Source organism: Neoarius graeffei, chromosome 19, assembly GCF_027579695.1.
Source record: "Neoarius graeffei isolate fNeoGra1 chromosome 19, fNeoGra1.pri, whole genome shotgun sequence".
NCBI lineage: Eukaryota > Metazoa > Chordata > Actinopteri > Siluriformes > Ariidae > Neoarius > Neoarius graeffei.
The window spans coordinates 55,856,886-55,871,039 of record NC_083587.1 but is presented as its reverse complement, the minus strand read 5'-3'; the positions used below and the strand labels follow the sequence as shown (position 1 = coordinate 55,871,039).

The window sequence follows — 14,154 nt, the reverse complement described above, 5'->3', positions numbered from 1 at the left end:
GAACATGCAAACTCTGCACAGAAAGGCCCTCGCCGGCCCCGGGGCTCGAACCCGGACCTTCTTGCTGTGAGGCGACAGCGCTAACCACAACACCACCATACCGCCGCACAAGTAACAATCCATTAAATTTTGGCGGTGATCTGGCTCACCTTCTGGGTCCCGGATTTTTTTCAAGGATTCTTTCGCGGCTTGGCGGAGGTCTGCGCTCTCCAAGCGCTTTTCTAGTATTAGAATGTAATAATCTATTGTAAAGTATATTAATGGGATGCGACATCACTCCCTGTTACAGATGGGAGCCCAGGAATGAAATAAATGCAATAAAAACGAACTGTTTTTAACTGTAGGTATTGTATTTAAAACTGTATGGATGTGCCAGAAGCCGAAGCCAAACCCATGCATGCAGGGCATTCTCAGTCAAAAGGGATTAATGATCCAAAAGTGCAGTCTGGTCCATTAACACAAGAACTTATTGCTGTGTTTGTGTCCAGCAAACAAGCAAGTTATTAAAACCAAGAAGTGGATATAGAAACCACTCGGTGGGATTAGATCCTTACACGCTAACAAAGAAGGATTTTTCCTATGAGTTGGAAAATTATCCATCTGTTGAGTTCCCCGACGTCTCAAACTACCTGGTGCTGCAGACATCATTCTACACGGGGACACAGACGAAAACCTGGAAGAGCACGGAGGCGTACAACTTTTTATATGTGGCTGGGTTAAAGATCTGGGGATCAGGACACTACAAGGTAAATGGATCTAAGTGCAGAACGAGTGTTTGTTAGCAGGCGTAATATTTAAGTCGAGTTTATTTGTATAGCGCTTTTAACAACAGACATTGTCGCAAAGCAGCTTTACAGAGAATTAAAGACTTTAAACATGAGCTAATTTTATCTCTAATCTATCGCCAATGAGCAAGCCTGTGGCGACGGTGGCGAGGGGAAAAACTCCCTCAGACGACACGAGGAAGAAACCTCGAGAAGAACCAGACTCCAAAGGGAACCCATCCTCATCTGGGTGATAGCAGATAATGATGACAGATTATAAATAACTTGTTTCTATAACTAGTGGAGCAGATAAAGGAGAAAATATTTCAAATGGTGATACAAGCACCAAAATTTGTACAGATATCCTTCAGGGCCCATATATTTAAAAAAAAATCCCACAGGCCAATCAGAATTCCAAAATGGCCACCATTTTTTCAAGATGGCCACCCTTTTGGCGCAAAATTGTATATTTTATCATAGAATTCCATTCACTGGGACATCTTGTTCACGTGGGTAATGTGTTGATGGCGATTTGAGCTCTTCATTCTTCTCTTCTTGGCAAAGGCAACATTTGCTCCACTCTGTTTTACATTTAGATTCCACTGGATCTGAACTTGCCATTTTGTCGGACTGTCAATGTTGAAAGGCCGAGGGATTATCCTTTTGCCACCTTTAACACAGTATGATAAGGTTCGGACATACACATGGCCTACACCTAGCCCAATTGTTCATCCAGTGCCATTTTAGGCTACATCCACACGACAACGGCAACGAGATTTTATTAAAAAAAAAAATCACATCCACATGGGCAACGGATCAGTAAAATATCAGGTACATATGGCAAAGCAGCGCTTGCTGAAAACGATGCAATACACATGCCACACCTCTACGTGCGGTGTAAGACGGTCCCATCGGAGACACCAGAACAATAGAAGAAGTAGGACGCATGCGCATAAACCCCTTCTTCTACCCGGCGTGAAGCACTCACAGGAACAAACACACAACAACAAGAAGAAGATGGCTGCGACTACGCGAGGAAATCGTGCCTTCTGTGTGTACAAATTAGTTTTATTAGTGTGCATAGTTTTATATAACTTAATTTTATCGTGTGTGAACATTTTGAAAAGCAGTCTCATCCAATAAAAAAAAAAGAAATTCAAGAAATGGTTCAGTTACTTGTTTATTTAAAAGAAAAGCTGTATACAAAAGTGAATGCAATGCAGTGGTTCATACAAAACAGCGAGAGTGCTGTTTGTTCTAGTCATGTGGTTGTGACGTCATTGTAAACAAATCCGTTCTACTCATCCAGACGACTTCGCAACGGCGCCGTTGCCAGATTTTTCCACTCTGGAACCCGTTCTCAAAAAATATCGTTTTGGGGCACCCAAAACGCTGGTGCCGTGTGGACGCCAGGCCGAAACGATAAACAATTTTATCAGATTCACCTGAATCCGTTGCCGTGTGGACAGCCTCTAAGTCCTGTGCAATCTGTACACCATCCAGGCAACTGAAGCCCCGTTACCCTTGGCCCAGCTCTCTCGTGCTGGCGCGTCCTGTCCATTCAGGTGCAGCTATCTTAACTAATATACTAGCTATATTATGTGGGGCTTATTAGATAGCATTTGGGAGACTAAACTACAACTACTGTGGTGAGCAGTTATTAGTTAGCCGACACTGAACCCCATGCTGAGTTTCAGAGCAGTGATGTCACCAGTGTGCCCTGGTTGTGCCTTGACATCCACTCTGTTGTTTTGGTTCTTTGACTCCTCTCGGTGGTTGCATTCATTTTCCAGTTCTCATCTTTCTTGTGAGGGCCACATCTACTAGTCATGGATGAGCTGACTTCATGCACATAAGGTTTTGGAGTCTAACACAATCCATCACACACAGAGACTCTGTGTGCTACCCTCACCTAGTTTCACCCGTGACCCAACACGGGGTACTGGGGTGTGGCCGTCGCTGTGCACAAACAACTTCTTGGAGCCAAAGGTGAGAGTTGGGTAAGTAGTGAGGACTAGTGCTAGGAGTCCATCCAGGGGATGTGGCTGACTTCTGAAGCAAAAGTACTACCTCTACTACTACTACACCCCAAAAATAGAGCAGATTCATGCATGCATGTTCGAGCTGTCAGTTAGTAGATGATTATGACAATATATGAACTCTAGTACAAGGAAACTTCTGAGTGTTTCTAGAGGTCCAAATTTGTTTTCTGCATAGTCAGAAATGTATGATTTGATGTCCGAATCATTCAAATCGAACAATTCTATTGCAGAATGTAATTTTATCATACCAGAAATGGCGGCCATCTTGAAAACTGGCAGCCATCTTGAATTGTGAGTGGCCTGTGGGATTGCCCATGGAATATTCGAGCCAATTTTGGTGCTTGTATCACCGTTTGAAATATTCTCCTGAAATATTCAGTTATCTGCTGCACTAAACTGTCCTGTATAGTCACAAAGTACAACCCCGATTCCCAAAAAGTTGGGACAAAGTACAAATTGTAAATAAAAACGGAATGCAATGATGTGGAAGTTTCAAAATTTCATATTTTATTCAGAATAGAACATAGATGACATATCAAATGTTTAAACTGAGAAAATGTATCATTTAAAGAGAAAAATTGGGTGATTTTTTTAAATTTCATGACAACACCACATCTCAAAGTTGGGACAAGGCCATGTTTCCCACTGAGACATCCCCTTTTCTCTTTACAACAGTCTGTAAACGTCTGGGGACTGAGGAGACAAGTTGCTCAAGTTTAGGGATAGGAATGTTAACCCATTCTTGTCTAATGTAGGATTCTAGTTGCTCAACTGTCTTAGGTCTTTTTTGTCGTATCTTCCGTTTTATGATGTGCCAGATGTTTTCTATGGGTGAAAGATCTGGACTGCAGGCTGGCCAGTTCAGTACCCGGACCCTTCTTCTACACAGCCATGATACTGTAATTGATGCAGTATGTGGTTTGGCATTGTCATGTTGGAAAATGCAAGGTCTTCCCTGAAAGAGACGTCGTCTGGATGGGAGCATATGTTGCTCTAGAACCTGGATATACCTTTCAGCATTGATGGTGTCTTTCCAGATGTGTAAGCTGCCCTTGCCACACACACTAATGCAACCCCATACCATCAGAGATGCAGGCTTCTGAACTGAGCGCTGATAACAACTCGGGTCGTCCTTCTCCTCTTTAGTCCGAATGACACGGCGTCCCTGATTTCCATAAAGAACTTCAAATTTTGATTCGTCTGACCACAGAACAGTTTTCCACTTTGCCACAGTCCATTTTAAATGAGCCTTGGCCCAGAGAAAACATCTGCGCTTCTGGATCGTGTTTAGATATGGCTGCTTCTTTGAACTATAGAGTTTTAGCTGGCAACGGCGGATGGCACGGTGAATTGTGTTCACAGATAATGTTCTCTGGAAATATTCCTGAGCCCATTTTGTGATTTCCAATACAGAAGCATGCCTGTATGTGATGCAGTGCCGTCTAAGGGCCCGAAGATCACGGGCACCCAGTATGGTTTTCCGGCCTTGACCCTTACGCACAGAGATTCTTCCAGATTCTCTGAATCTTTTGATGATATTATGCACTGTAGATGATATGTTCAAACTCTTTGCAATTTTACACTGTCGAACTCCTTTCTGATATTGCTCCACTATTTGTCGGCGCAGAATTAGGGGGATTGGTGATCCTCTTCCCATCTTTACTTCTGAGAGCCGCTGCCACTCCAAGATGCTCTTTTTATACCCAGTCATGTTAATGACCTATTGCCAGTTGACCTAATGAGTTGCAATTTGGTCCTCCAGCTGTTCCTTTTTTGTACCTTTAACTTTTCCAGCCTCTTATTGCCCCTGTCCCAACTTTTTGGAGATGTGTTGCTGTCATGAAATTTCAAATGAGCCAATATTTGGCATGAAATTTCAAAATGTCTCACTTTCGACATTTGATATGTTGTCTATGTTCTATTGTGAATACAATATCAGTTTTTGAGATTTGTAAATTATTGCATTCCGTTTTCATTTACAATTTGTACTTTGTCCCAACTTTTTTGGAATCAGGGTTGTATAACTGTGAAACCAGGAAAATCATTATAGTTTTAACATGAAGTCTGTTTTGTCAAAGTTATAAACTGTTTGTTGATGGAAAGTTGAGTGCAAAACTGTTCGTGACAACGAACTGCAGTCCTAAAGTTAGCAAGTCAACTGTAGTCCTTAGGCATAAATGCATTACTGTAAGTGTCCGGGGCGGCACGGTGGTGTAGTGGTTAGTGTTGTCGCCTCACAGCAAGAAGGTCCGGGTTCGAGCCCCGTGGCTGGCGAAGGCCTTTCTGTGCGGAGTTTGCATGTTCTCCCCGTGTCCACGTGGGTTTCCTCCGGGTGCTCCGGTTTCCCCCACAGTCCAAAGACATGCAGGTTAGGTTAACTGGTGACTCTAAATTGACCGTAGGTGTGAGTGTGAGTGTGAATGGTTGTCTGTGTCTATGTGTCAGCCCTGTGATGACCTGGCAACTTGTCCAGGGTGTACCCCGCCTTTCACCCGTAGTCAGCTGGGATAGGCTCCAGCTTGCCTGCAACCCTGTAGAAGGATAAAGCGGCTAGAGATAATGAGATGAGATGAGAAAGCAGAGTATTTAATCAGCGTTATAAACATGGTTAGAAACAAACATGACAGTGATTCTGATAATGCTTCGTAAAACCTTGATGAAAACAGCTTCCGTATCTGCGCGTGCTGGTTGCGCTCAAATCAGCATCAGGTGTTTCCTATAACGACTGGGTCCCAAGTGCACGCCCAACACGCTCCGTGAGCACACGCCGCCGCGACAGTTGACTGTTCACTGGCTGTGTGACCACAACTTTTAGCTCGTGTATATCTGCATCAAAATGCCTCATTTTCATCGATCATAATCAAAGTTCTTCCTACGCCATGTGGCAGCACCGATCTCAGTTTCCGTAGCCCTCGGCCTCTCACGTAGCGGCGGGCTAGTCCTCTGGTAACCACGAGAGTTTGACTCCCCACTCGCATCTGTATTGCAGCATACCTTGCCAGATGGCACCATTTTTATGATGGTCTTTGGTACGACCCGACCGTGAATAGAACTCGCACTCTTCCGATCGAGAGGCGGACACGCTAACCACTGGACCAACTCGCCGGTATTTTTCATAGCTTAACGTATTTTCCGTAGCTTAACGAGGTAGACGTGACGTCGGATGCAACCCTGCGATTGTACCCGAGAAATTAGCTTCAGCTTGAAAAAAAAAAAAAACAATTCCAGTGGTTGAGAAACACTGATCTAGATCAATATGCAGGTCTGTAATGGACATGCCAGTGGTGACACTTGAGACTCAAAGTGGAACCCATCCTCTTCTGGGTGACACCAGAATCAAGTGTGATGATAAATTGTTACAGTAGAGAGGTGTAGAAGAGTAAAGACAAACGTCCTGAAAGGATTTTCATTATAAGTGGACTGTGAGTGAGTGAGTCCTCACTCACTCGCAATGAGCAAAAGGACGGTCTTTATGATAACATCAGCAAAAAGAAACCAATCTGTGGTGGTGGTTGTTGTTTTTTTTCTCAGTATATTCTTTGTTCCCCCTTCCTCAGACGCTTCGCTGGTGTCTAAAGCTGGGCATCCACGAGGTAACGGTGTATGCCTTCAGCATAGAGAACTTCAAACGATCCAAAGAGGAAGTGGACGGCCTGATGGAGCTGGCGAAAGACAAGTTCCTCCGGCTGCTTGAAGAGCAGTGAGTCTGGCACAGTGGACACGGTGTGTGATCAATACCGCTCGTGAATGGATCATGACTTCATTCGTGTGCGTTTTATTTTAAATTCTAGAAAGGATCTTGAGAAGCACGGCGTGTGTATTCGGGTGTTGGGAGACCTCACGTTACTGCCTGAAGATCTCCAGAGGCTCATTGCCAAAGCTGTGGTTTCGACTCGAGCACACAACAAGTAAGAACAGAGCTGTAAATAAAAGGCAGTCAGTTGAGATCATCAAATAAAAATTCTTTCTTTCGATGATTTAGATCGTTTCACTCCTGAGGCCCCGACTCCCAAAATATTGTAATTGGGCAAAAATAAGCATAAAGTTTGGATTTTTAATATATTTTTAAAACCGAAATGTAAACTTGCTTCCTTAAAACCTCAGAATGATCGATTTCCATGAAGGAGGCATTGGTTGAGATTGACGTCTATTCCCATTAGCCTATAAGCTCCAGTGTAAATGAAAGAAGCAGTCGCTGATGTACACTAACCAGGATTTATTTCAACTCTTGAAATTGAGTTCAGAAGCTACGCCTTAACTGAGCTGCATATTATTTATTTTTTTTCTCCATTTCTTCTGTTAGGTGTTTTTTAAATGTTTGCTTTGCGTATACCTCAAGACATGAAATCGCAAACGCAGTCAGAGAGATGGCTTGGGGAGCCGAGCAGAGCCTCATCAAGTCCAGGTAAAAATTTGTTTTATTTATTTATTTAACACCCCCTCACCCCCCCCAAGTTCCTTATTGCAGTCGTGTATGATTAAAACGTGTACTGAGTTCTGTATCCCAGATGTTCTAAAACATCCTCACTTTCCCGGAGTTATATCTGGGCAGATAAAGGGTCTTTCAGATGGAGGTTTAAGGGCAACAACACGAGACAAATCACAAAACGCAAGTCTTTATCTGAGTTACTCACGCTGAACAATCCAACTGGTGTAATTTCTCAAATTCACGGTCAAAAACAGACAGAGGGATGTAATTTTGTTTTCTTGCATGAGGGGGAAAAAAGGAGCAATATGAAGTCACCTACAGTCTGAGGAATAACAGAGTGAATGTGTCTCTCTGTCTCTGCAGCTCTTCACATATCACTCACTCTCTCTCTCTCTCTCTCTCTCTCTCTCTCTCTCTCCCTCTCTCCCTGCAACTCTTCACCTCGCTCTCGCTGCTGTCTCTCTCTCACTTTTCCCCTGCAGCTCTTCTCATCTCTCTGTCGCTCCCTGCAGATCTTCATCTCTCTCTCTCTGTCTCTCCCTGCAGATCTTCACCTCTCTCTCTCTCTCTCTCTCTCTCCCCCCCTGCAACTCTTCACCTCGCTCTCGCTGCTGTCTCTCTCTCACTTTCCCCTGCAGCTCTTCTCATCCCTCTCTCTGTTGCTCCCTGCAGATCTTCATCTCTCTCTCTCTGTCTCTCCCTGCAGATCTTCACCTCTCTCTCTCTCTCCCTGCAGATCTTCACCTCTCTCTCTCTCTCTCTCTCTCTCTCTCTCCCTGCAACTCTTCACCTCGCTCTCGCTGCTGTCTCTCTCTCACTTTTCCCCTGCAGCTCTTCTCATCTCTCTCTGTCTCTCCCTGCAGATCTTCACCTCTCTCTCTCTCTCTCTCCCTCCCTGCAGATCTTCACCTCTCTCTCTCTCTGTCTCCCTGCAGATCTTCACCTCTCTCTCTCTCTGCAGATCTTCACCTCTCTCTCTGTCGCTCCCTGCAGATCTTCACCTCTCTCTCTCTCTGCAGATCTTCACCTCTCTCTCTGTCGCTCCCTGCAGATCTTCACCTCTCTCTGTCTCTGCCTGCAGATCTTCACCTCTCTCTCTCTCTCTCTGTCACTCCCTGCAGATCTTCACCCCTCTCTCTCTCTCTCTCTCTCTCTCTCTCTCTCTCTCTCTCTCTCTCTCCCTGCAGATCTTCACCTCTCTCTCTCTCTCCTTGCAGATCTTCACCTCTCTCTCTGTCTCTGCCTGCAGATCTTCACCTCTCTCTCTCTGTCTCTCCCTGCAGATCTTCACCTCTCTCTCTCTCTGTCTCTCCCTGCAGATCTTCACCTCTCTCTCTCTCTCTCTCTCTCTCTCTCTCTCTCTGTCTCTCCCTGCAGATCTTCACCTCTCTCTCTCTCTGTCTCTCCCTGCAGATCTTCACCTCTCTCTCTCTCTCTCCCTGCAGATCTTCACCTCTCTCTCTGTCTCTGCCTGCAGATCTTCACCTCTCTCTCTCTCTGTCTCTCCCTGCAGATCTTCACCTCTCTCTGTCTCTCCCTGCAGATCTTCACCTCTCTCTCTGTCTCTGCCTGCAGATCTTCACCTCTCTCTCTGTCTCTGCCTGCAGATCTTCACCTCTCTCTCTGTCTCTCCCTGCAGATCTTCACCTCTCTCTCTCTCTCTCTCTCTCTCTCTCTCCCTGCAGATCTTCACCTCTCTCTCTCTCCCTGCAGATCTTCACCTCTCTCTCTCTCTGTCGCTCCCTGCAGATCTTCACCTCTCTCTCTCTCTCTCTCTCTCTCTCTCTCTCTCTCTCTGTCTCTCCCTGCAGATCTTCACCTCTTTCTTTCTTTCCCTGCAGCTCTTCACACCTCTCTTGCTGCCTTTCTCTCTCTCTCGATTTCTTTCTCCTTACTTCTCTCTTGCATCCTTCTTTCTCATTATTTTGCCCTCACTGTCTCTCTATAGCATTCTGCCTTTCTCTCTGTCACACTCTCTTCCTCTTCTCTCTCTTCTTGCAGTTCTCTGCCCCCTTCTCTCTCCCTCTCTCTCTCTCCTTTATAGTTACTTATTTGCCCATAGACATGCTGAAAGCTTTAAGCGATAAGCTAGTCACTGAATTAATCATATTTCAGTCTGGACAGAACACAGATCTCAACCCCGCACCATCAACTCCTTCATTACCTTCTGTGGATCAAATTAAAGCTGGAGGAAACTGTAATGGCTCTCAAACTAATTATACTCCACAAGCTTAACTTTCTTTCACACTAAGTCCAGCATCCATCTATTTTCATCTACAGAACCAGTCAAAAGTTTGGATACGTCTCGATGGTACACAATTCAATATATTATTATTATTATTCATCTCATCTCATTATCTGTAGCCGCTTTATCCTGTTCTACAGGGTCGCAGGCAAGCTGGAGCCTATCCCAGCTGACTACGGGCGAAAGGCGGGGTACACCCTGGACAAGTCGCCAGGTCATCACAGGGCCGCACATAGACACAGACAACCATTCACACTCACATTCACACCTACGGTCAATTTAGAGTCACCAGTTAACCTAACCTGCATGTCTTTGGACTGTGGGGGAAACCGGAGCACCCGGAGGAAACCCACGCGGACACGGGGAGAACATGCAAACTCCGCACAGAAAGGCCCTCGCCGGCCACGGGGCTCGAACCCGGACCTTCTTGCTGTGAGGCGACAGCGCTAACCACTACACCACCGTGCCGCCCATTATTATTATTATTATTATTATTATTATTATTAAATTTAATTTTTATTAATTAAGGTGCTTCTTGTCTTAAAGTAATGATGGAGGTCATTTCTCTTTACTTAGTTGAGCGGTTCTTGATATCCTACTGGAATAGATTACTGCAGTTGTGAATGGAATAGGATTATTTACTGTTTGATCTCAAACGCATTAAGAACACAAGAAACTTGTCCACTAATTACCTTTTGATGAGACACGAATGTTAATTGCAAAGCATTCCAGGTGCGACCTCATGAAGCTGGTTAAGATGATGACAGTAGTGTGCAAAGCATCATCAAGGGAAACGCTGGATACGCTGAAGAATCTAAAATATGAAACATATATTTTGTTTTAACATTTTTTTCTTTACCACATAACGTATTGTTGCCTTCAGTATCGTTCAGTGTAGAAAAGAGTCAAAATACAGAAAAACCTATCTATGAATGAGTAGGGGTGCACAAACTTTTGGTACCGTATCACTCAAGAAGCTGTTTTTAGAACAGAAACGGAGCGTCAAGTGATGTCAGTTCCCTATATTGTGCTAAAATGAGTAATAAGATGGAAATGTAATATACAGTATATGTGTGTCTACCCTAAATTCACTCTCGGATAATTTTGTTGTCATGTGTGTTTTCGCTAGTGACGTGTCAGAAGCGCTGTTGAGTCAGTGCCTGTACACCAGCAGCTCTCCCAACCCCGATCTCCTGATTCGCACGTCTGGAGAGGTGCGCCTCAGCGACTTCTTGCTCTGGCAGGTACGGAAGCCCACAGTGCCCAAACTGGACTTCGAAATCATTAAATGGTTGTGGGTATTTTTTTTTTTTTTTTTTACAATTTTCTGGAAATTCTACCAATCCCGCAGGATGTAACTTGCACTCACTTTACCCAAGATTAGCCCCACCCACTTCACATCACCTTCCTGTACTTCTGAAAAGGTTCCTGAGGTTCATACACTGCAAAAAAAATGGCCTTTCAAAAATAAGAAATAAAAGATTAAAGCAAACCATATTTGCTTGAATCAGGTGAAAAAAATCTGCCAATGGAACTAGTCAAATTTGACTTGGTAAGATGAAAAATCTAACCTGTTTTTAGATGAAATAATTCCAAGATAAGATTGGGGAACTTATTATGCGAGATCTGATTAACTCAAAATAATCAAAATAGTTCTTATAACAAGATCGTACTTCTTACATTTAGCCATTCAAGTCTTTTTTATTTATTTCATTTTAAGGGTATTTCATAGCCTAGTAAACTAGACCCACCCGCCTAGCGGCCAAAAATATTTTTGCCTAGCGAGTGGGTCTAGCCTCGCACCATATAAACAAAAACACCCCGGGCATCAAATCGTGCCCGCCAATCACAACGCAAGGTTTTTGTTTGGATTCTTTGGGCGGGCTTTTGCAGGAGTGACGACAAAGCTGCGCGACGCTGGAGAAAGCGCAGCAGGAAAGATGGCTACGGCTAGAGAACAGCGCGCGTTTGACTCCGCTTTGGAATCAGTTTTAGAAGAATTAGACTTGGAGTTTTCGTTGAAACATGAGCAGGAAGAGGCTCTCCGCTCATTCCTTTTCAAGAAGGACGTTTTCGCTGTTTTGCCGACCGGCTATGGCAAAAGTCTGATCTACCAGCTGGCTCCGCTCGTAGCCAAAAGGATGGGGCTAGTTTGTGCAGTACGAAGAATTAATAAACAGCTTTGAAACATTAATTTTTGATTTTCTTATTTTCCCGTTATTTTAAATTTAAGGGAAATTATTTCACCAAACACCACTAAATAAAAACTCTCAAAAACAGTTTAAGAAAACCCTTGAAAAACACTTGAAAAAAAATGAGTGTATGTTAAGTATGTGGTACAGACTCCAAACTTGTGGTCATTATCTCCAAACTTCTTAATATCTAGAACCTGTTTATTAATTAATACGCATTTTGAAAAATTATTTATTTCAAGGTCTCCCCCACTGCTTTCTGTCGCTCTGACTACGTCACAGTCACTGTTGCGCTGATTGGTCAGAGCGTTGGCCTATACGCACAGAGACAGTTTGAAAGACAGCGGTTTGTTCCTCCCACCCGCTTCGGAAATGTCTACGGATCGAGGCCAGACTAAATATTCACATTTAGTCTGGCTTGCCAGGCTAGGTATTTCACTTAAATTCATGACAAAGTCTTAGCAGTAAAAACTGAATTTAAGATAAATATACTAATATTAGGATTGTTAAATTCTACAACTAAGCATTGCTAGCTTAAAAGATTCTCCTTTTGTGACCTGTAATTAGTAAAATACTCTAGATATGAGACCAGAGACTATCTTGAATCAAGTTGACGACACGTGTAGCATTGCAACAAGTTTAATTTTTTTTTTCCCCATTTCAACATTCAAACATTAATGCTGCGTTCATGTGCTATGGGAAGATGATATTTTCCAGTTGGGAAGTGGTATTTACCAGTGTGTTGTGTTCACATGCTTTTGTTGTTGTTGACAAATTAAAGATGGTGGACCAGATTCAAGTTAGCAATAGTTAGTTAGCTATCGTTAGCAATAGCGTCTGCTCTGGATAGGTAAAAACAAACCATAACACATTTTTAAAGGAAACGGATTTCTAACGTATTATATTACACTTGTTAATGACGCAACATTGCATAGACACAAAAAACTACCCACTAGTACTAGTAAAAAAAAAAAAAAACTTTAGTAGCGTACAATGCTTAACATTCAAGTGTCTTGTACCGCTCGCCGCCATGTTGAAAAGGTTAAAGTTCATCTCATCTCGGCAACTCGTGTATCAAAATTTTCTACGAGTTGCCCAGTGGAAAATACCACAAGAGGGGGCGTTCATGTGTGCTTTCCATGTCGGCGTTTGGTATTTACCATAATTCCCATAGCACATGAACGCAGCATCAAATATCTCTTAAGATTCCACTTCCCCAGGACCTCAGGCACCAAAAAATAAATAAATAAAAGTCTACGCATTTTGACTTACAGTGCTTACACAACGCCAAAGCAACAGTGCATTTTGGGGGCACTGACTATTCATGTGTACGAGGGGTTTACAAGATCAGGCACAAAAAAAAAAAAAACCACTGAACGTAACTCGCAGCATTCCAAAAAGCCCTCACTAAAACGCCCTCCACTCACTCATAGCCTTTTTGAAGGCACTTGTCTGGTCTAGAGTCTGTACAGCATCTAGAAGGATCTCAATCGTAAAGTTCATTTATTCCCAAAACAAACATACTTTGTTGTTTTTTTTCTTGAAACAAGATGAACCGCATTTGACAAATGTTCAACTTGTTTTAAAAAAACCTTGTTTTATTTTCAAAGGTGCTCCAAATAAGACTTTTTCAAGACATTTTGTCTCTACAAGATTTTCAAGATGGACTGTCTAAAAACTAGCCTTTCTAGCTAAATGAGGTTTTGCTTGTTGGGCAATTATGTCTTATAATAAGGGTGGCTAGATGTTTTGACTTGAAAATAGACAAATAAACTTCCTAAGATTTTAATTTTTTGCAGTGTATCTGTGACTTCCTGCTCCTGTCAGGTATTCAGGATGTGCACTGCATACCTGTCAACTTTGAGGTTTGAAAAAAAGGGATATTTCCCAGATTTTTAACTCAAAATAAGGGAAAATTTCGGAAAGTCATACCCTTCACCAAAAGTGGGTGTGTAGTTGAATGGGGGGCAATTTTCTATCTAGTATTTGTGATTTCCTGTACTCTGGTGCATGTTGGTGATAGCCAAGACCCAAACTCGATATGCTTATGGTTTATAGAGTGCATTTGTGAATAAACTATACATTTATTTTTATTTGCTTTCAGTGGTACCAGTTATTTCCCAAATTAAGGGCTAAAATACGTATCTTATGTTAAAATAAGAAAGGTCATTATATAACCAGTCAATAAATTCAATTCCATTGCAACTTATTATGGTTTTACCATAGTCATGGCCTCGGAATGATAGATAGATAGATAGATAGATAGATAGATAGATAGATAGATAGATAGATAGATAGATAGATAGATAGATAGATAGATAGATAGATAGATAGATAGATAGATAGATAGATAGATAGATAGATAGATAGATAGATAGATAGATAGATAGATAGATAGATAGATATTAAACCAAGAGTGATTTAAAACGGGTAAGTTTCAGATAGAAAATAAAATAGACAATGGATAAAACAGTTAATACAC

At 42.7% G+C, this 14,154-nt stretch overlaps 2 protein-coding genes across 3 annotated transcripts in view; both read left to right on the top strand.

Moving 5' to 3' along the window:
* Nucleotides 1-14,154, top strand: part of hmgn2 (high mobility group nucleosomal binding domain 2) — a 419,610-nt gene that overhangs the window by 382,841 nt on the left and 22,615 nt on the right. The window lies entirely within an intron of this gene.
* dhdds (dehydrodolichyl diphosphate synthase) overlaps nucleotides 1-14,154 on the top strand; it is a 56,721-nt gene that overhangs the window by 26,721 nt on the left and 15,846 nt on the right. Inside the window, exons 4-7 of the mRNA XM_060900324.1 lie at nucleotides 6,364-6,506; nucleotides 6,598-6,714; nucleotides 7,110-7,211; nucleotides 10,610-10,724. Of these exons, the coding sequence (XP_060756307.1) occupies nucleotides 6,364-6,506; nucleotides 6,598-6,714; nucleotides 7,110-7,211; nucleotides 10,610-10,724 (477 nt within the window). The remainder of the gene's footprint in view (nucleotides 1-6,363; nucleotides 6,507-6,597; nucleotides 6,715-7,109; nucleotides 7,212-10,609; nucleotides 10,725-14,154) is intronic.